The 22,585-nt window shown below is 38.1% G+C and overlaps 2 protein-coding genes across 8 annotated transcripts in view; both read right to left on the bottom strand.

The window, feature by feature from the left end:
- crppa (CDP-L-ribitol pyrophosphorylase A) overlaps positions 1–17,375 on the bottom strand; it is an 82,371-nt gene extending 64,996 nt beyond the window's left edge. For all 7 annotated transcript variants that reach the window (XR_001777430.1, XR_001777432.1, XR_001777431.1 and 4 more), the window contains exons 1-6: positions 16,969–17,375; positions 13,881–14,154; positions 11,050–11,199; positions 6,769–6,873; positions 6,022–6,067; positions 2,617–2,714 (exon numbers count right to left, since the gene is read on the bottom strand). Coding sequence is in view for 3 of the 7 variants with exons in the window: in XM_017309632.1 (XP_017165121.1) it covers positions 2,617–2,714; positions 6,022–6,067; positions 6,769–6,873; positions 11,050–11,199; positions 13,881–14,154; positions 16,969–17,219 (924 nt within the window). In the remaining 4 variants the exon portion in view is untranslated. The remainder of the gene's footprint in view (positions 1–2,616; positions 2,715–6,021; positions 6,068–6,768; positions 6,874–11,049; positions 11,200–13,880; positions 14,155–16,968) is intronic.
- Positions 17,376–19,601: 2,226 nt separating this feature from the next.
- Positions 19,602–22,585, bottom strand: sostdc1a (sclerostin domain containing 1a). Its single transcript, XM_008430932.2, has 2 exons — positions 22,194–22,585; positions 19,602–20,563 (listed from the first exon to the last, which is right to left on the bottom strand). The coding sequence occupies exons 1-2, from the start codon at positions 22,405–22,407 to the stop codon at positions 20,118–20,120; spliced, it is 660 nt and encodes a 219-aa protein (XP_008429154.1). The 5' UTR covers positions 22,408–22,585; the 3' UTR covers positions 19,602–20,117.

The following is a 22,585-nucleotide window of genomic DNA, read 5'->3' as shown; positions in this document are numbered from 1 at the left end:
CGCAGCTGGGAATCTCTCCAGACAGCCGATCCAAAGGAGCCGACAGAGGCTCCAATACATCACCGAGGCTCTGTTCAACGCCGCACAGCGAGAGGCGCGCGCTCTGGCACCGGATCACGAAGGACTTGGAGAGGGTTTAAAGGAGGATGAACTGTTTAGATCACTGCAGAACATTAAAGTGTTCTGCCACCAATCTCTACTGTCGGCGGTTACGTCCAGGGAAGATAAATACAGATGTGCAAGATAAAGGAGACGTGTCTCCAAATATGAGGACTGGCTTAGGGTGTTGTGAACATGTGGTAAAATACAGTAGAGATCTGAGGAGAGTCGTTTGGGAAACCAACAAAAAGCGGTTAAATGTTCTGTCGTTAGCTTCTAAATCCCGTCACAAAGTAAACACCTTCAAGAGTTTTGGGATTTTTGACGAAGATGACGATGATGTACTGCTGTGTCGAGTCTTCTTCAGTGCATTCCACAGATTCTCAATGGAGTTCAGGTCTGGACTCTAAATTTTCACGTCCTGACAGACTGGCGACAGCCAACCAGACACTGTGACTGAAGATAAAGTACCCAAAACAGACGAGATGTAATTAATCATCTCAAATGACAACAAGGATTAATTACAAGAAGCTAAAGAAAAGTGGAGCTCAGATTCTAGATTGGTGTTTCCAGAGTTTAGATTATTGTTCTAGAAAAGAGGCTGGTGCAAATAACAAAAAATATATTTGAATTTTGTTTCAAGTAGCACAGTTTGATGATGTAGCAACTTGATGCATTGCAAAAAACACAACATCTTACCAAGTATTTTGTCTAGTTTCTAGTGCAAATATCTTAGCAAACCTGAAATAAGACAAAACTAACTTAAACGTAACTTTTTAGTTGGCTTTTAATTCCTTGATATTCCTCCTGGATTATGGCAGGAAAATCCCACCAAGTAAGCAGAAAGTTTTGCAAGCGAAGATTTGCTCCAAGCAGAGACCAAGTGTGAGCGAGAGGAGAAGTTTTGAGTGCAATCATTACAAGTTTTGAGAAGAAAGACATGAAGTTCTGCTTTCAAAATAATGCTCTGGGATTATGGCAGGAAAATTTCTCCATACTCAATCAAATCAATCAAATTTTATTTTGTATTTTTTATACAGCTAATGCAAAATAATGTTTTGTTTATTTTAGCATATTACAAAATACAATTAGCCCTTTATGTTATTGAAAGATGTTGACCCTCTAGATCAGAGGTGGGCAACTCCAGGCCTGGAGGGTCTCCTGCAACTTTCAGGTGCATTTCTACTTCTACACACCTGAGTCAAATAATGAGGTCGTTAGCAGGACTCTGGAGAACCTGACTGCACTGAGGAGGTGATTCAGTTATTGGATCCAGGTGTGTTGGACCAGGGAGACATCTAACAGTTGCAGGACATCGGCCCTCCAGGACCAGGGTTGGCCACCCCTGCTCTAGATACAAGAAAAAATAAATTTTTATAGGAAAATGGCTGCTTACCTATAAGATCAATCAACTTTAGATTAACTCAGTAATTGATAATTTGGCGCTATCTCTTAATATTGGGCAAATCTACCTGCAGGTATTGATAAAGTCACATTGATCTTTAAATTCTTGAGATTTTTAACATATTTTCTGCATCACAGCCATCTGAATCTGTCAGCAGCTGCTGGGGATCAGTTTCATGTTCTCATTACGGCTGCAGAACGTGTTGCCTTTCATATGTTTCACAAAAAGCCGTTTTTATTTTTATTCCTGAGTGGTTTTCATCCCTTTACAGAGTAGGTAGAAACATGCAGTCCTGGTCCAACAGAGCTGAATCAAATGCCTGAGTTACGTCCTCCTAATGATCAAAATCTTTGATGTAACTGTGCTGAAAAGATATTGATCTTAAGGTAGCTGGGCAGCAGGCTCTGAGACTGAATTGGAGGTTTCTGATTTTCAAACTTGATCAACAGAAATCCCGCAGTTCTTGGGGTGCAGAAAAGTGTTTCACATATCAAAGGTTTATGTGGTCTGTGCAGCCATATCTAATATGAAAAACTGTCAGTCTTACTTGTTTGCATTTGGACGCTGTTTTAGATTACCCAAGAAAAAGGACCGTGAGTTCAAAACAGATGTTAAAGAAAGACAGAGGGATGAACATTGACCATTTGTCTTTTACAAGGGAGATTAAGGAGGAGGTAAGAATTCATCAATAAACATCCAGATAATCAGGGAAACTCCCAGAGTTCACTCTTTCCGTCTGAATCAGAGAAAGATGGAGTTTGGGAAGAAATCAGGAGGAAAATGGAGTGTGGACATTTCCGACAGGCTCTGATACACGCCTGACTGTAAATACCAACTCTCACCACTAGGCCACCTACATGGAGCTCACATGAAGTTTTGACAGGGAAAGTTTTATGAATATGAGAAGAGACAAAGGGGAACAGTGTAAAATAAAAAGCACCTGTTCTTTTTGAAAATCGGTCAGCAACAGTAGTTAAAGCACCAAGGAGGACTGGCAGCAGGAACAAAACTACTTATTTCATCAAATGAAGATTTCAAAGCAAATTAGCGAGCAAAACATTAAACACTGTAACTGTAGTTATGGAAATCTGGCATTGTGCAGCAGTACTCACCATATCCAGAGCTCCAAAAGCTTTTTGGAGAACATTGGCCAGAGAGACAGCAGCTTCCAATCCCCCGGTTATAAGGCAAGCTGACTGCGACAAAGACTCTGAAAACAAAGAAACCAATGAGAGAATTAAGGCTTTGTGATTATCCTAACAGCCTGTCTGAGATCTACTGCCTCTGCTTTTTTTAATTAGAGAGAAGTTAGTAAAGTTTACAACAAGCTATGTCCTGTTTTACCACAGTCCTGCATCCTAATTCAGCTTTGTTACCAAAATCTCCAACAATCAAGGGTTCAACGTGTAAAAGATTATATAGCTATACGTTGATATTGTTTTTATTGTCGGATATATTTTCATTTTGTATTAAAAACCTGAAGAAAAACCCTGTAATACCAATGCTCTGCCAGTAGGAGAAAATATTTACTAACGTAACAAAAGTAAGAGGAAAAAGCTCAACGTCCGCCTAACATGATATTCAACTTTTTCATGGCGATATTTCTGTATCACCTGGATACTATTTTATAACAGTAAAATTTACTATGAAAGCAGTTTGTTTATGTAGGAAGATGTATTTTAAATTAACTGTTTGGGAGTTTAGCTGCATTTCTCCTTTTCTAATCTGTTTCTGTAATCAGACACTAATGTTAGTGCTTCTTGTTTGTGGCTGAAACTAAAATCAGATGAAGCTTCACGTTTGGCTTTAAAAGTTTATATTGAAAATGTATTCAAAAAGGAGAGAAAGAACAGAAGAAGACATGTTGGATTTTAAAAGTGATTAACAGCTCTGATGAGATGTGGTTATAAGCTGAAATTAAATGACTGCATATTAAAACAGGTTGAAAATGCTCAAAAATAAATTAATCACTTTGTATTGCTACAACTATATGTTTTATTTATTTAGAATGATTTTTAAAATCAATCTGCCTGAGAAACACATTTATTATTTTGCTAATCTTTTGAGGTAGTAAAAGTTTCATTTGAAAACCCACATTTTTTAAAATTATTATCAGATTTAGACATTTTCCACTAACTAGTTAGCAGCTTGTATTGTTGTCAATGTGCCTCTGAGCTGCTGATTGATTTACACACTAAGTGGATTTCACTGAGTGATATAACAGCAATGATTCACCAGCTGGCACACAGCCAAGCGAGAAGACAAACCAAAAATACAATTACACGTGTTTAGATGAAAACACAACAGTTATCAAGGACAATCAGCTCATCGCAGACTCCACAAAAATAAAAATTAGACCTCCTATTCAGATGTCTCGCTTGATAAAAGAACCGGCCGTTTATGCGAAAGCACACCAACCGAGGCAATAAGCAGTTAGTCAAACTGACAGATATGTGAACTTCCTTCCACGTCTATTTTATTATTTTTTAAACACACAATGAATTCATTCACTTGGGAGGCTCTGGGAATTATCGCCGCGCACCTCTTGTCACCATCAAACAGGTACTTGTTGGTCCAGGTGCTGGCAGGGTGAAATATAGGGCTGTGTTTATTTCCTCTCCTCTGATTGTGAAGGTGTCCCTTGTCCTAACTTGTTCTCCCCAGTATTCAGCGTCTGCTTACAGCCGCCCTCTTCAACTCAGGCCAAACAATGCTTAAAAAGAATTTCCCCCGTCAGAGAATGGCGACGGGTCATTTTGGTTTACTGTCACCTATTGACTGCTAGGTACAGACCACACAAAAAGAAACAAAGCACCCCAAGCTCTGCTCACTTCAGGGCATTTATTCTGTCAGACATTCACGTACGCATGCATGCATACCGTACAACTCAACTACAGGAACAAAGATCTCTGAACGACACACACAGTGAATCCGGAAAGCATCAACAGTGCTTCAATTTTTCCATATTTTATGCTACAGCCTTATTACAAACTGCAACATAAATACCCCATTACGACAATATGGAGATTTTCTTGAGATTGTTTTTTGCCAATTAATTAATTTGTTCATTAATTTCTTTCCACAAAATTATTCCTACATAATGAGTATTTTTGTGGACAGTTCTGTCTATTTTGAGCTGTTTTAAGGTCTCATGTCCTGTTAAATACAAATGAGCTGCTACTGGCCACGACCCCCAACTTAACATTTATATTCCCACATAAAAACACCTGCAAACATATGTGCGATTATACAGCCTTGAAAAGCAGAAGTAGAGCCTCCTGCAAAATCAACAATAATACAGCAAGTCTTTTCTGGATGGTAAGTCAACAACTAAAACCTCCAGCAGCCATTGTACAGCTCATACAGCAGGGAAACCAGCTGTATGCAAGAGTGATGGAGCTCCATTTGGGTTTCTAGGTAACGGGGCTCAGCTTGGCTAGGGGTTGCTAGGTAACGGCGCAGTGACAGTCGAATGTGAGGCTTTTGAAAAGGTTTGTTTTCCAGACACCAAATAAACATTAATTTGTTAAAAACTGTCTGGGTGGATTTTTTTTAATCCATTGGTCTGTTTTTTTGGAGAGACACCCACTTGTCCATATGAGGTCCCAGAGTTAATACCAAGCTTGCAAAGGAGTTGTCTTTAGACCACTGAGACAGGATTGTCTTGAGAGCCAAATCCAGTAACATTTCTGTGGTCCCAGTGACCTCTGTGACCTCAATTATTCGTAAATGAAAGAAGCTTGAAACCATCAGGACTCTTCCTATGGCTGGTCGGCCACTTTTTCATAAAAAGAGCCTGAAGGGACTCTAAGGCCACAAGAAACAAGATTCTGGTGTGAGGAGACAGAGATCAAAACCTCTGGTGTGAGTACCGGGCGTCATGTTTGGAGGAACCAGGGCTCATTACCGGGTCAATACCGTCCCTGCAGTGAAGCACGGTGGTGCCAGCATCGTGTTATGGGGACGTTTTGGAGCAGCAGGAATGAATTGTCCGGACAGAGGGAAAGATGAATGCAGCAATGTTCAGAGACATCCTGGCCTGGATGGAAACCTGCCCCACAGCGGTCTTGACCTCAGACTGAGGCGACGATTCATTTGTCAGCAGGACAACAGAGGATCAGAGCCACTGTGAGAATGTCCAAAGCCAGAGTCCAGAACTGAATGCAAGTGAACATTTCTGAAGAGATCTTCCATGCAACCTAATGGAGCTTGAGAAGAACTGCAAAGCTAATCTGGTGGCATCACATAGAAAAAAATGAGGCTGTAATTGTATTAAAAGTATTAAGCAAATTTCTTTGTATTTTCTTTTTTTTTTTTTGCAAAAGTCCCCAAAGGTTTTCCACATCGTCATAATGAGGTATTTGTGTGCACAATTTTGTAGGAAGAGATTTCATTTAATTCAATCTTGAATGACGCTGTAACATATAATGTGGAAAAAGTGAAGCACGGTGAATACTTTCTGGGTGAAATGCTTAACAGGCCGTGAAAAAAGAAAGGTTACGAGGACGGAAAGTCACCTTTGATGATGGACTCTGCAGCAGCCAAATCCCGTTTATAGGTCACCTGGAGGACAAACAGTTGCTTAGTCAAAGTAGAAACAAAAGTAGTTCATTCATCCATGCAGAAATACTTTCAAATTATTTCCTAAAACCCTCACAAGGATGAAATATTGCCTCTAAGTTACAGAAGCTAAAACCTGAGCTGATAAAGGTGATAAATCAAACAATCGTAAATCATTAAAATCCCCCTTTACTCCGATTACACAGATTCAGGTTCTGTAAGTACAAGTCAAGTGTGGTTCAAGTGCTAAAAAAATAAATATATTTTTAAATTATATCTGACTTGTTTTTGTTAAATTGAGATTGCCAGAATTATTTCTATTCACCAAATGCCAACATTTATAAGGGAGGTCATTTTTTATAGAATTGCACATAGATTCACAGAAGTTTTCAAACATTTATTTTTAGTATTTGCAGTTTGGATCAGATTTTGCAGATTTTGTTCCATAATCTTCTCACCACAGTTTGCTGGAAATTTTTCCCATTCCTCCAGATAGAACTGGTTTAACTGAGTCAGTTCCCGGGAAACTGGAAGCTGTCATGTTTCAGCATATAAAGACATTTTTACAAAGTGTGGTCCGTGTTTCTACTTTTTCCAAAGTAAAAAATTAAAAATTCAAAATCCTTTATTTCTGTTCATTAAACAGTACAAAGTCTCACTTAACGGATCAGTACCATCCGAAAGCAGGTCGTTTTTACACTCACCTTCCACAAGGTTGGCGGACCATCGATGAGTTTGGCGTTGGTGCCGCAGTACTGCAGAGCAAGATGGAGACACTCGGTACCGAACTCGAAGTCTGACTCGGTGCACTGCAGAGGGGCCACATGGACGGCGTAAGTCATGACAGAGAAATTATCGTCAACAACAAAACATGTGTTTTAATTCTTATAAAGTACTTTTTTACAGGAGTAATGGTTCTAAAGTATGAGAAGAGCAACACCGAGGTAAGTGACTGTAAATCCTTTGGCTTAATTAGACACCCTAAAGTCCTGAGGATTGTTACGATGCTCGAGTTGCCATATCTGCAGCATAAATCAACCTGGAAATGTTTGGTGAATAAATCCTCTTTTTGTCCTTATCCACTAAAAATCTTTATTCAGCTTTAAAAATACTTAACATCAAAATCTTCACATTTTTTAACCAATTATTTGAATTTTGTTGGTAAACTTTAAAAATCTAGTATATTCTAACTTTTCTGCTCTGTATGCTGCACCATAAACTTCACAATGATCTTTTCCATTTGATTTATTTGTCTGCAAAGTGATCAGTGGCAGGGCTTGCAAAGAAAATGCTCAGAATAAAACGCTGCTGTCACCACATTTTTCACATCAGAGATCCATTTTCTTTGGCCGATGAAATCTTCTTGGCCTTATAACAGCTCTCTTATCTTTCAGATTTAACACTGAAAATGTCCAAGACTGTTTTTAATTAAGGTCCATCTAACCCCATCGTTCTACAAGACATTAAACGATACTGGATGATTATTTTAAGTGATGCTGTGGCTCCTTATCTCTGTCATTCAACAGAACTGACATCAAAATCTGACCAGGAAGTAACCAGGTGGAAGATTCAATCTAAAAGTTTCATATTGCAAAAATGTTAAAGTCATTGTGGTTCAGCTGCAAGAATGGCAGTTTAACTGTACATTAAACCTGAAGTACATGTATAAGATGCAAAACACAATAAAAAGTGAGGAAAGTAAGTAATTATTTTGTGTCACTGATGCATTCAGAGGCAGCACTGCAATCACTGTGGACAGGAGTATTTGGCCAAGCTTCTTGCATGCAAGTTCAGCATTACTATGATCCTAAAGCTGATAAAAGTGGTGGGGAAAATATGATGAAGGAAAATGAAAAAAAAAAGAAAGAGTCACGAAAAGTGATGTAATCGATATAATCAAATATTTCAGCAAAAGAACTGCAAGTACATGTTTTCCTGAACTTGTGCAGCTCTGCTTGTTCTCACTGTAATTTTCAACTTGGCTTCTCAAAAGGTTAAGCTTCCATAAATTTGGTAGATCTGCATTTTTTTTTTTTACCAAATTAGAGGAGTAGAGGAGCCACGCAAACGCTTCATGTTTGGCCTCTGTGGGACGTTTTGGGCTCATTTAAAGATTTCTTAAATTTTTAAGATTTCTTTAAAAGTTAACCTGCCGTTCTTGCAGCTGAACCACAATGACTTTAACATTTTTGCAATATGAAACTTTTAGATTGAATCTTCCACCTGGTTACTTCCTGGTCAGATTTTGATGTCAGGTTAACTAAAGGGTAAATAAAAGTAGACAAATAAAAAAAAAATCCATTCCTAAATCTGACTGAGAATCTGTGGTAAGCCTTGAAAATAAAAATTCAGCCTCTACATATGGAAAGTTGGTAGAAACATATACCAAAAGACTCGCAGCTGTAATTGAAGTGAAACGTTAAGTATTGGCGATTACAAACGTCTCCTTCTAATTCACAACTATACACTTTGGTTTTGATCTAGAAAACCCAACTAAAATACACTGAAGTTTTAAAGTGACAAAATATGAAGAAAGTGTGATGGGTACTCGTACTTTTGCAAAGCATTGAGTTTACAACTCGATGAAGGAATTATTTAATGCAGTTGTGTAAAAACTTTTTACCATGAGGGCCAAAGTCATTGAACTTTATTTTAACATTTTTCAGACAAACTATTGGTACGTTTTTTAATTAGTTTTTTAAATTTTTTATTTTAGCTGCTCAATTATAATCTAAACAATTTCAATTATATTAAAATGAACAATTCGAAAGGTATTGGAGCCGCAAAAACTGTGTAACATTTTAAAACAAATGTTTGGGGTGTCGTTTTTTTTAATTATTATTTTAGCTGATCAATAATAATCTAAACAATTAAAATTTTATTCATGAGCGAAATGGTCAGATTTTTGTAGATACAAACTCACAGTTTCTACATTTTGTGCATTGATTCTAAGATTTGTGTTTTGAGAATTAGTAGGACATTGTTTGTGCTTCCAGAAATGGGAATCAGTTTTTGGTAGCTACTTTTTTTTTTTTTTATTAGATGTTATTTATTTATAAAAAATAAATAAATAAATAAAATGTTGAAAAAGTGTTCATCTGCATCAACCAGCTGTGCATCATTTGGGCCGCCCAAAATCCTCCAGAGGGCCACAAATGGCCCCCCGAGCTGCACTTTGGACACCCCTGATTTAATGTATTGTGAGTCAGTGAGTGGGTTGGTATTTTATTGAGTTTAAACTGATGATCAGTAATATTTGAGTGACAAAATAGAAAATAAATGGACCTTCTCCTTCAGCGTCTGTGTAACTGTAGAGGAGAAAAACCATGGTCTCTGTGTTGAGGTAATTTAACCTTTAGCATTTTCTCTAAATACAAAAGCCCTCCCAGAAGACTGGATAAAGTGTCTCCCCTTTTGTCTTTTCACCCCTCAGTTCTTCAGCTCTGAATGGATGTCAGGCTCCAAATCTGACGCTCTCTGAGATTTTTCATGAGTATGTCCTACAGTCTTAACCTGACAGACACCTTAGACTGTAGAGTCTTTTTAGGGTGGAGAAGGAGGAGAGGGGCGCGCAGTCAGAGCCGACAGTGTGTCTTTCTGCAACCTGACTATCTGTGACACTGCAGCACCAGAGTGAGCTCATTTTCTTAAAAACGTTGAAGCCAATGGAGCTTTCAAAGCGATCTGCAGATCTGTGCGTGCCAGGAGTAAAAATAACTTCAGACAAATGGCGCTCCAGCTAAAGGCATTCTTCAGCTGTGAGCTAAAAGTTTGCTGCCTCTTTTAAAGCAGAAATCAAGGCTGAAATTGCAAACTCCAAATGTCTGAAAAATAAATAACGTCGACTTTTGCATCTTTAGTTTCAGTTCGATTGCCGAGTTTTTAAGGACACAAAGCTCTTTGCTTTCTGAGGGGATCCTGCACAGATCAATCTAAATTCTCTCTTCTATGCAGGTAGACGTATAAAACTGCACTCAGCTCCTGACACGAGCCAACCTAAAGGTTAAGGGTAATTTAAGGGTTTATTATCTTTCAAAAGGGAATTTTTGTTCCATTTTTGTCCTGCAGAGGACAAAAATGTTGGTGTGTTGGTGTTGGCTGTTGGTGCCCAAATGTTTCAGCGTGTGATTTGTTTTCCAGGTGCATCAGAGAAAGAACTGGCCAGTGACATCGGAACAAAATGAAAAGTTGGGCCAATGTTGATATAAGATATTAGTACTGCTCAGCGTTTACCCCAGTGCATTATAAGCCTGGCGGGCCACCAGGCTTTACTTGTGCCCCCACCAGGCTAAACATTGCTTATTTATTTAAATCTTTTTAAAATGTTTTCATTTTTCAAGACTTTATAGTTGGTGTTCAGGTGTTAATATTCCAATTGTTGAGTAACACATAATTATCAAGTGATATTTTCAAATTTCCTGTCAACTTTAGACATTTTTTAACTCGAAAACACGACGGGACGCTGGATGAACGACTGCACTAGCACCCATACACCGGTTCCTGGGGGAAACCTCGCTGCTGTTATGGTAGGATTTACCAGTATTTCACTTTATGAAGTTTTTATTCAATTAGTTATTAGGATACTCGATTGCTAAAATAATCATTTACAACAACCAAACCCTGCATGTAACTTCTGTTCACTCTGATGAAAAGTTACTATTGATTGACATTAAGACGACGATGTTTTTTTAAGTAAGACTTGAACCAGTTCAGTATGTTACCAGAGTCCGACTCAGCTCTTCAATCATTTCAGCAATATATCACAGTCAGCATGTTGCACTGAGCTCCAACAGAAGACAGCAAGAAGATTTTATTTCCTTGTAAAATTGGCTTTACACTGAAACTCTGCAGCTTTCGGCACATTGAACTGTAGTGGGAATCATATGGAAAGGTTTGTCCCGAAATCTCTACATTTCTAGATCAAGAAAAGGCTACTAAAAGTAAAAAAAGAATCAAACCCCAGTAACTTAGAAAGCCGCCCTCACCTTCTGGTAGGCCTCACAGATGACATCGTATGTGAACCCCTGAGGCATTTCGCTAGCCCTGTACTTGGCTCGCTCTAACGAATGATCCAGGTATCCCTCCGACGTTGTGGCGATCACAGTGGAAACAAGTGGTCTGATCGCTCCAGCTGCCTGTGTGGAAAAAGACGGCAGGATCTGGAATTTATTATGAAACATTAACTCAAGAATGCGTTTAGAGAGAAATAATGTTCACCAAAATATTTGTAAGAGGGAAAATTAGACACATGCAAGTTCCCTGTGATGTATAATGCACAAAAACGAATCTGTACCACGTAAATTTGGGTTGCTGCAGACAGGAACAGTAAGCAGTGAGATCTGAGGTGATTGACTGGCTTTTGTAAACACTTTCAGCAGATTATAACATGAAGTGTAGGCTGAAGCTTTGTCATCTCACTGCAAAAACACAAAAGTTTACAAAATACTTTTGGTCAAGTTCCTAATGCAGATATCTTAGCACACTTGAAATTAAACAACCTAAGTTAAAAGTAACTTTTCAGAAAGATTTAGCCACTTGTTTCAATTGAACAACTCCTTAATACTTGTTCCATTGGCAGATAAATTAACACATAACATAGGAATAATTGAACTGTAATGTTATAAGTGAAATAATCTGCCAATGAAACTAGTACTTTTTCATCAATATTAAGGAATTATTTACATAAAACAAGCCTCTGTATCTTGCTCAAAAGTTACTTTTAAGTTAATTTTGTCTTATTTCAAGTGTACTAAGATATTTGCACCAGAAGCTAAGCCAAAAATACTTGGTAATATTTTGTGCTTTTAGAAAAATAAAATAAGACTCAGACGGAGTGAGAGTTCAATTGGTTTAGCTTTACATCACAACTACGACTATTGATGCCATATATGGAGAAGATGAAGAAAACACGGATGAGGAGATTTTAGCAGCTCTATATTTTAAGTTTTCATTACAGCCGGTTTAAAGTTCTCTTTCTGCTCCAGCATTTTGACAAAACGCATCAACCAGGCTGTGATTCTTCACAACACGCCGCTGCAGATCCTAGTAATAAAACCGGATCGCTCCAATGTGAGCGAGCCGCACTTCCAGTAACTCAGAAGTTTATTCTGGGCTCTTAAATGCAGCTCAGAGGATTACTGGGATGTAGTTTAATAAAATTAAAACCCACAGAAGGGTGGTTTGATTGAAAACGCAAGAAGATAATATAAAATAGTTACTAGATGGCATATAAGTTGACTTACGCGACTAGTTATATAATGATTTATAACAAAACAGCAAATGTGCATGCCCTGCTTCTAATGAAACATTTCTGGTCTAGCATTGTGGATGCATGGTAGAGGAAAGCAACTATGTTCAAAGGGTTCTGCATGCTTTTGAGATAGAAATTAATCTGCTTCTTTTACCAAAGAAGGGCTCAGGAGGTTGAGATAATAAGGACCAGACCGCCTGCTGTGGGAGTTCATCTCAAAGCTCAGACACATCAGAAATGCCGGGATCTGTGAATGTTCTTTTAATAACCTGCATGACCTCCTTTCAACAGGATCCTTCATCATGTTGAGCTTTAACTATAAATCATCCATATATCTAAATGTTTTGTCATCATGAAATGATGCATTAATCTAGTTCAAATGAGTTAGAATCATGAAACCTGTTTGTTTTCGTTCAGCTCTTTCAGTCTGCTGTGGAGTGTTTTTGTGATTGGTTTGTTTATGTTTACAGAAACAGGTAAAAGATTAGGCTCAAGTCCCAGGGTTTCTGCAGGTTTCTCAATACTCCAATCAACACTTTTAAGACCTTTTTAAGACATGTATGAATGAAATTTAAGAAATTTATCATGATAGAAATTTATAAAAGAAAATCACTAAATTGCCATAATGCACCAGCCAGTTGGGTTGGTAATACGAAATTTGAATTTGACGCAAAAACCTAGCTAGCAAGAGTGTACATATTAGCAGCTAGTTACTGGTAGCCTCATATGTCTTGCAATGAAAATGTCTGAGTGCGATTCAAACTTGTGCCTGACCGAAAAGTCCAGCAAGACAAAAGAGAAAAAATTACACTGAACCTACAGGCAACATTTAAGACCTGTGATTAATGTATTTAAGGCCAACTTACTTTTTTAAATGGATTTAAGACAGTTTAAGCCTTTAAAGATGTGCTTACACCCTGCTTTCACATGTAATATCTGAATCTGGGACAGCTAATCATGGCAGATTTGTTTCCACTCGTTTCTGCGATTGACCCTCTCTGGTTTTCAGCTCAAGGCTCAATAGCAGATGAAGTTTGAGCTCCAGTCAGGATTTAATTTAGCTTACACCGCTCTCTCCAAGAGTGAGGACGACAGAGTGGCTTTCAGGGTTGTTTCTCCATTTGAACAGGGATTACATTTAGTCTCTGCACTGTTTGTCCCTTGGAAAAATTTAAATTTACTGACTTCATCGGTTTTCCATTTGCTGAGCCTTGAACACAGAACAATCATTTGACTAATAAATCCAAGCTTCCAATAAACACTCAAATTAAGTCCATTCAGATGGACGGGTGGATGAAATCCTATTCATTTTTTCATTTTCCTCATAATTTAATCTGTATAGCGGTGGGGATATGGACTTAAAGTTTTATCCTATTTTCAGATTTATGCACTTTTATAATAATCCTGACAATACAAACAGTTCTAGGGGCTTTTAAACATCATTAATTGGAATTTATTGTGACAATGATAAATCAAAATCTTATCATGGTAGTACATTTTTCACAATAAATCATAAACGACACAATAAATACCCATCCCCGAGTCTGTAGTTCTTCCTGCACTCACTCCTTGCTCCTTTGCAGCCGTCGCTATCTTGTGCAGGAAGTCCTCGTCCACAAACGGGCGGACAGCGTCGTGTATGATGACCACCTTGGGTTTGTGGGCCGCCGGCCTCCGCTGCTCCCCCAGAGCCGCCACTCCATTGCAGATGGACCTGTGACGAGTTGAGCCGCCGGGTACCACTAGGACCTTCTTGTGCAGGAACCGTTGGATGATGTCCATCATCAAGCCAATGTTTTCCTTCGCAACAACAACCACAACGGTTTGGATCCATGACACCCTTCAAGAATGAAGCAAATGAAAACGGATAGAAGTAGGCACAGTCAGAACAAATGGATCTGAGTAACTGTCATTTCCTACAGCAGGGGTGTCCAAACTTTTTGTCATATGGGACAAAATCAATAAGTCAGAAGAACTTGCGGGCCAGAAATTTTTTTTTTCCTTCTAACCAAAAAACTAAGCCACATTAATATAATTAAATAATTAAAGTAATCAGATTTTTTATTTATTTATTCCCCACTAAAGGAAAAGCATCCAATTTTTTAAGTCTGGATTAAAAAAGGTCAATTCTGAAAAATTATTTTTTTCTTTGAAAACACTTCCTGCATTTAGCAAGTTCTAAGAAATTAAAGAAAATGTTGAGTAAAAGTCACAGGAGAGATGTGGAGCTTACAGTAGAAAATAAAAATCCTGGTTCTTTAAAGACAAATACTTTAACTTTTGCTTCTATTTTTTACAGTGTATACAGAGCGAACATACATTTTGTTTGGCTCAAGGACAGTTTTACTCACTAGAAATTAAATTATGGAGTATTAAAGTGCTAAATTTGCAGAGTAAATATAAAAATGTCCATAAAATGAGCCTGAAAAATCTACAAAATGGGCCAAAAATATAAATATAAAGATGTATTACCTTCGCTGTAGCCAGTATTTCCTATTGCAGGACTATTTTAAGTTGTGATCATTTTGTACCAATTAAAAATAAAAAGACAAATTAAATCAATCATTTGTGCCTGGGGGGTTAAAATTGTATCATTCTTAAATTGCTCAGTAAGGAGCCACAAAAAAATCAGTGCAAGGGCTGCAAATGGCCTGGACAAACTGTGCAGCCAAAATATGAACTCTAGGATGGATTGGTGGCCTCTGGTCAGATACTGGATCAGATCTGTTCCATCATCTATAAACTACAATACATTCATATGAAAACTGAGTCACAAATTGAACTCTGCGGACACTTAGGGTTCAGATTGGGGCTTTTTAACGTCATCATTTCACCGTGATCCTGACTTTTCTCCTCAGAAACCCTCTCCCTGTGATCACTGAGTCAATTTCCTAATGCCTCTTTCCTTTAACTCGCTTAATGACAAGTAAGCAACAAGCAACAGGTTAATAGGACTCATCTGACCAACAGTTGTTGCTTTAATAGTTTTTATCATCAGCCAGGGATTGAGACGTAATGTAAATATCCTTTGTTTCATTTCCCCATCATGGAGCCTGAGATCTGTTGAAAATATGACCGCCTGTCTGCCAAAGACAAAAACTCAAATATTCCACCAGCAAACTGTAATAAAAAATAACATTCGCAAAATGGAGTCAATGTTTTCTTACTTTAAATCAATCCTCATTGGCCCTTTAATTTACAATGTTGATGTGTTTTAAATTACTTTAGGCGGAACCACTGCAAATTTTTCTTCAAACAACAAACCTTTGCTTTTGTTTCGTCTAGAACACTATATTGTTCTGCTTTAATCAAGGTATTCCCCCACAGCAGTTATGAGATTAATAAAAGCCATCCGAAACAGGACACTTCAGCCAAGGCAGGATCAAAGCATCCTGAAACACACAAAACAAGCCACTTACGTTTCTTGTAACAGGTAATCCTTCAATAAAAAAAACTCCTTCCATGCAAACACACACCCTGGAGTACTTCCTGGCAAGCCTAACAATGCCAGGGTTAACCATGCCAGGATGTGAGGGGGAAAAAACTTCAAAGTCTGATCAGAAAATACTGGGAATTTCTCATAACACAGTCTATCTTTGATGAGATCATTAATAATAAAAAACTGAGTGGGTTCTGGATGAAAATTGCAATCTTGTAGCTGCTAATGCTATTAAATTGAAGTATTTTTAGTATCTAACATCAAAATTATTTGTTATTTTTACTCGTTTTAAACCAGAATTGGCCACCTGTCTAGTAGTTTGCATCTGTTATTTTTTTATGCTTAGGTAGGCTTTAAAAATGATTGACTCCAAACCTTTGGGTCAAGGTTTCAACCAAATACACGCACTATTTTATATTCTGGTTACTGTAGCAATTTTATCCTGACTACTCAAAATATCTGGGCTGGTCAACACGTGCCTTTATTTTTTAACTAATTTTTTATTTTCTGACTTCTGAATAAATGTCTTTATTGTATATATTTGTGCTGCTCATTTGAGAAGACAGGTTGCTTTTTACTTGGATAAACAAATATGAGCTGTAATTCCCAAAACACAAAAGTGTTTCTTTTCAAATAACTTCATACATTTTCTATCTTTAGGTGACTTCAGTTTAACACAACAAAGATTCTTAACATTGTTCTTGTCATCAGGAACACACTTAAGTCTGTTGGTGTCTGCAGAACCTACTTGCATTTATGGAACATCCACAAATTGGAAAAACAGAATTTTAATCCATTTCACCATAATCTTGATCATCAGTTCTCTGTGGTCATTCATTTTATTGTGATACCCAGTCAAGATGGATGGAATGGACCTTTTTTTCCTGATACTTTCAGTGACATTTTAATATTTTCCCTGTATCACCAATAGATGCTGGGGGGGAAAAAAACAAGATATTTTGATTTTGGAAAGACAAAGGATTTGTATATTTGGTCTCAATAATTTTCCTAATTCCTTATGGATTCTGCTTGATTTGTGAATGGTTGCAGAAAATAATAATTGCAGTCTGAGATGTTGGGGGTGGAACATTTTTCAATTTAGCCCCGGGGCCCTACATCTAGTAAAACCATCCCTGTCAAAGAGGTAACTATATTTCCAACAGTTTTCTTTGTATTTTATAACTAAAAGGGATTTATCGTAGTTTATTTTCCTACCTCTCAAAGGACTCTATAGTGTAGCTTATGAGCGGTCTACCCAGAAACGGACAGAACTGTTTTGGTGTCTGCAGCCCGGTTCTCTCTCCGGTGCCGCCGGCCGGAAGAACCACCGACACCGGGAAGTCCACGCAGAGTCCCGCCTTAAGGTGGTCGCTCTTCCGGGCTTCGCCTGTTGGGAAAACCCGGGGATAAGCGGGCCTGTCCTGTTCACTGTCATCACTCTGCATATAAACGGGACTGACCTCCATCTGTTTACGGTTGGAGGTGTAAAAGGGGCGTCAACGGAGGTTTCTCCAAAATCTGTTCATTCCTGACCGATGGGCAGGACGTCTGTCAGTGAGCTGGCGTGGATGGAGAAGCGGCGAATATAACCGCGACGTGAAGCTAATGCTGCAATGGCGGTACTTCCGCTCTAACCTTTCAAAATAAGACAATCTGCGTTTCGGATTAAAGGCCTGAATAACGGAGACAATTTAAGCATAGATTATATGAAACGATTAAATTAATTTTCATTATTTATTGATAATATTGGAAAATTGTATGTATTAAGGACCTGAATGATGGAGAAGACTTGAGCACATATCACATGAAACCTACGTTTATTTTAATTATTTGTGGATAATATTGTCAAATTGAATGTATTTGAATGTACTTTAGCAAATACAAAGACAAAATGACCAAAGCAACAAACAAAGACAAACAAACAAACAAACAAGCTAAACTAAACTAACTGTTAAAAATAGAAGAAAAATATTAGAAAATGTATGACAGTTAATCATTTTTGTGGTCTCTACCCATAGTTAATTCCGAAAGGAAAGATTATTATTATTATTATTATTATTATTATTATTATTATTATTATTATTATTAATTATTAATTAAATTAATAAATGTATTGCAATTAGAGACTTTGATATTGGGAATTTATATAGTGCCTGAAGTTACTTTACTTTACTTTACTTTACTTTACTTTACTTTACTTTACTTTACTTTACTTTACTTTACTTTACTTTACTTTACTTTACTTTGAAATTCATATCCTGGTTTGTCAAGTCAACTTGACAGATATTTATCAGCAAATCTGCAGCTGTTCCCCCAGTGCACCAAATATCTCCAAATACATATTTTAAGTAGCAAATTTCCAGGCACAGTGGTTTTTGCAAGACAAAATCCAACAGAAATATATCAGAATTTGCTTAATGTACTAAGTTTTATTGTTTATGTTGACATAGTACATTTCTATTTACTTTGTGTTAAAAGTACATTCTTCTTCAGTTTTTGGATTTTGAGTCAGAACATATTAAATATGATCAACCACAATCTAAAAATATTTAAATCTAATCTCAAGTGTACATCAGATTCCAAACAAGCATTATTTAGACACTCTTTTTTTACAGTCTCAAGGATTTTATTGTTTGTACATGAAAATAAAAAATAAAATGGTAAACAAAGGTATAGCACAAAATAGAAAAACAGAGAACACCTTAAGTTGCTAAAGCTCTTTCTGATCAGCGTCTGTGTGGTCCAGCTACAGCTCTTCAATCCGGTTAAATCAGCCCTATTGCAACACATTGTTTCCATTTTTCAGTCATCTGTTGTAGATATGCTGCTGTGTGTTGAAACATTGTCCTGTTGATGACCCAGTGTGGGCTTCAGCTGTTGGACAGATAGCTTCACATTTGACTCTGCAATACTTTGGTAAACAGAGGAGGACATGGTTGGCTTAATGACTGCAAGGCGTCCATGTTTAGTGGCTGGAAGACAAACCCATATCATCACCCTTCTGTTTCAGGCCTGACAGCTGATATCAGGTGTTTGTGCTGATTTGTTGACTTTGATTTTGGCTAAACACTTTGCTGTGCATTATGCTCATGCATTTTGTTTTTATCTCAGCTGTCCTATTGACAGATGTTTTGGGGTTCATTCAGATTCAACCTTGTTGTCACTTTCTTTCTCATGACATTTTTGTTCAGTTTTTCTCTAAATATACAGTGATGAGTTGTAATATTAAATGTGTTGAGGCCACATAACGGTGTATAATAAGCTTTTGGGGTTTCTTAACAATTAACTTTAGAGTGAATTTCAAAATACACCAAACTGCCTATTAATCTCTTGCTCCATTTTTCCCTCATTTTTGAACAACACACCAAGATACTTATACTCTCCCGCTTAAGCACAGGATCTCAACAATGACAAGTGTATTGAATGCTTTACACTGAAATTCATTGTAGAAGGATGAATTTCAAGTTGTTTGGACATTATAAACTTTTTCAGATTGATGGGCAACCACAGTTGCTTCACCAGAGCCATTGCTGATGTCATGTCTTTAAATTGGCCTCCAGACCAATAAATCTTCCAATCTGCTTGTTTCTATGTAATAAATAATGGCATTGTGGGATTTTCTGTGTGCTTTTTGTCAACCTGGTATCCATCAAACATTTTGATTATGTCCTGATGGCTAAAACCAGGGATCTGAAGGAGGGGCTGCTTTTTTAAGTCAACAATTGTATAAACTGCTGGTTGAAATCTTGATTAAATGGATTTCATCTAACAGTTTGTACAATGTGTTCTAGGGTGTAAGGTCTCAAGTCTACATAATGCTTTAAAGCTTTTAACAATATGAAACAATATGTGATCAATTGTTGGATTTATTCTGCACACAGTAAAGACAAGAGTGAAGTTTTTGCAGATGCTAAACAAATGAATTCACCAGACATATGGCGGCAAAAAAATATATTACATCAAACATCATATTTCGTACACAGTAAAATCTTATAAACACAGCCATATTTCAAAATGTGAGTAGGGATTTCATATATGTACAGCTATTTACAGTCAAAGTTTTAAAGATGTTTGGGTGTTTTTCCACTAGCTTGATGCAGATCTCCATAAACACACAGAATATGCACAGTCCATATGGGACAATGTGTTCTAGTACATGGAACTCTCCAGACTGTACAATCCACTTTTGTTCACATTTTTTAAATCAAAAATCTTTGGAAATCCACTTGAAGTCTCCAAATTAGCTACCTGACTTTGTATGAGTCAGATGAAAGTCACAGAAAGATAATCCACAACTTCCAGAGGTCAAAAGGAGAAACCTCCCGAGGATTATTTTTAGAGTCAATCGGAAGACTTTGCAGATTTTAGGATTCAGTCTCATGCCAGTTTTCCCTCAGCCGGGTCTTGCCCAGCCTCTTCTTGCTCTTGGATTTGTGTCTTTGGAGGACCGACGGCTGCAGCACGGATTGGTCCTCGAACTTGCTGCCGGACTCGTTGTGTTGCCTCGAGAACCTCTTGCACTTGCAGGAGGTCACCACGGTGATCTTGTACGTCCTCGTGGTGCCGTCCTGGCACTCCAGCTGGATGCGCTGGGTGCGGGTTTTGTCGTTGACGCAGCGCCAGTCGTGGCTGCTGCTCCGGCGGGCCCAGAACTTCCTGCCGCGGGACCCGCCGATCCAGTTCTCCAGCATCTGAGCTGGGAGACACTCGCCTGCGCACACCAGCTCCTTGATGGGGTTGACGCTGGTGCAGTGGCCATCTGAGATGTACTTTGTGGACCTCAACTCTCTGCAGCCAATCTGACTCCGATCTGTGGGCGAACAGATAGGATCATTTTTACAGCTATAGATATTTTTGAAACAATCCAAGCATTCCCCCTTTAGGATTTCTGACTCCAGTTTTCTCCCATTACATTGGCTGGGAATCCATTTGAAGCTTCTGGCATGAAACATGAAGACAAGGATGCAAGACAATAGCTCCTCAACCTTTCTTCCTTAAATCATAATTACAGCATGGTGACAAAAAGAGAAAAATCATGGATTAGCAGGAGGAATGCACTTTTGCAGGCAGGCAGGTTTTACTCCTGCAGGCTATGAAAACTGTCCCCCCTGCTCTCCCCTCCATGGCTGTAACCCAATTCCTGCTCCATTCATGCATCTCCATACACCTCTGTGACAGCGTTGGATGAATGGAGCCAGGATGGGCTCCGTCTTCCTGTCTCTTACTTACACTCCCTCCACCCCCAAACATCCCCATCCATCAGGGTCTCATACCAGGAGAGCCGCAGGGCAACAATGGCGCAGGGAGAAAACCTCATCCATCTGGACTGCAGCCATCTCTAGTATACACTGATGTTTGTCTTTTTATGACTCCATTTATACAATATAAAAAGAGAAAACTAAAATCTGTAGTTTTCAAAACAATATTCTTGTTATTGTTCTTATTTGTTATGCTAATTTTGCTGTATTTTACTGCTCTTATTATTGAAATATATTTAGATATTCAAACATCTATTGGAACATACTCATTTGATTTTGGTTTTGCACAAGAGGTGCAAAAATAAATGTTCATTTAGTGAGAAAAAAAGTAATCTTATGGCACCAGAAACAGACAGAGACATCTGCTGTGATACTCTGAAATGCTTATTTTTTTAGACTTAATTTTGACCTTTTAGTCAAACAAGATCATGCTTCTTCCTCAGGATTTAAATAAATCGTTCAGAAATGCAGCATATATTTTGATATGAATATCAATATGTTTTTTTTTAAGTTACTGCAAATGTGATGGTTTTTGCAACTTTTTCTAGCATGTCTCACTATAAAATGTGTCACACTGAATAACCGATATTTCAAGGAGGGATAGTGGCGCTAAATCACTCATATTAATAACAAAATCCAAATGAACAAAATAGTTGTTTAATATGTAAACAATTGTATTAAAACAAATTAGACAATATAGGATATGATTTAAGAAGCTTTGGCTTCTTCATGTGAAAGTTTTGTTTTATTTGATTATTATTATTATTTTTATTAATTTGTTTTCTTCCATTTTATTTTTTACATTTTTGAAATATTTCATTTTATTACTATTTCAGATGAAAAAGTGCACAAATATTGTGACATAACATGGCTGCAAGTGTTTGTAAACCCTGTGAGTTATGCTTTTGTATCAAGCTTTGATTAAATTCAATATTTCGTTTGTTTGGCCACTACCAAAATATTGAATTTCGGTAGTGGCCAAAAACTGTAGTCAAGTGAGAACAGTACTACTAAAACATATTTTTATTCAAATAAAAGTAATAAGTAGCCAAGAGTTCAGACTTGTTATTCGCCGTATTAAGATTAATTAATATTATGCATATAAATCAGGCATTATTACAGAATGTTGTAGGAGTTGCGGTAAAGCAGTAAAGGAGCGCAGCATCCTTCCTGTCCACTCACCGCCTCGCTCCTGCGCAGCCGCACCACCGCCCTGTCCTCGCCCTCCGGTGCGCGCGCGGTTCAGGGACGCGTTGCTCTGCAGCTCCGCGGCCGGAGCGGGACTCACGTGCGAGGACACCCGCTCCGTGGCGTCATTTTCCACGGCCTGGCAGCTCCTCAGGAGGACGCAGAGCAGGATGAGGGAGCGACACGACGCGTGGGCGCTGAGGAGCATGGCTGCCTCTCTCTGTTTTAATCAAATGTCAAGCTGAGAGAAGCAGACAAGTGTCCTGGTGCTGGATGAGCTGCTGAGTGCGAGGAGAGAGGTTTTAAATGCGACCCGGCCCGCCTCGCGCTCTGGCAGCTGCTCAGGTATGTCTGCTTCTGGAGGATCTGATTGGTCGCCATGCATC

Source organism: Poecilia reticulata, linkage group LG16 (genome assembly GCF_000633615.1).
Source record: "Poecilia reticulata strain Guanapo linkage group LG16, Guppy_female_1.0+MT, whole genome shotgun sequence".
NCBI classification, from domain to species: Eukaryota; Metazoa; Chordata; class Actinopteri; order Cyprinodontiformes; family Poeciliidae; genus Poecilia; species Poecilia reticulata.
The sequence above is the reverse complement of the archived record's forward strand: the minus strand, read 5'-3'. Positions and strand labels throughout refer to the sequence as shown.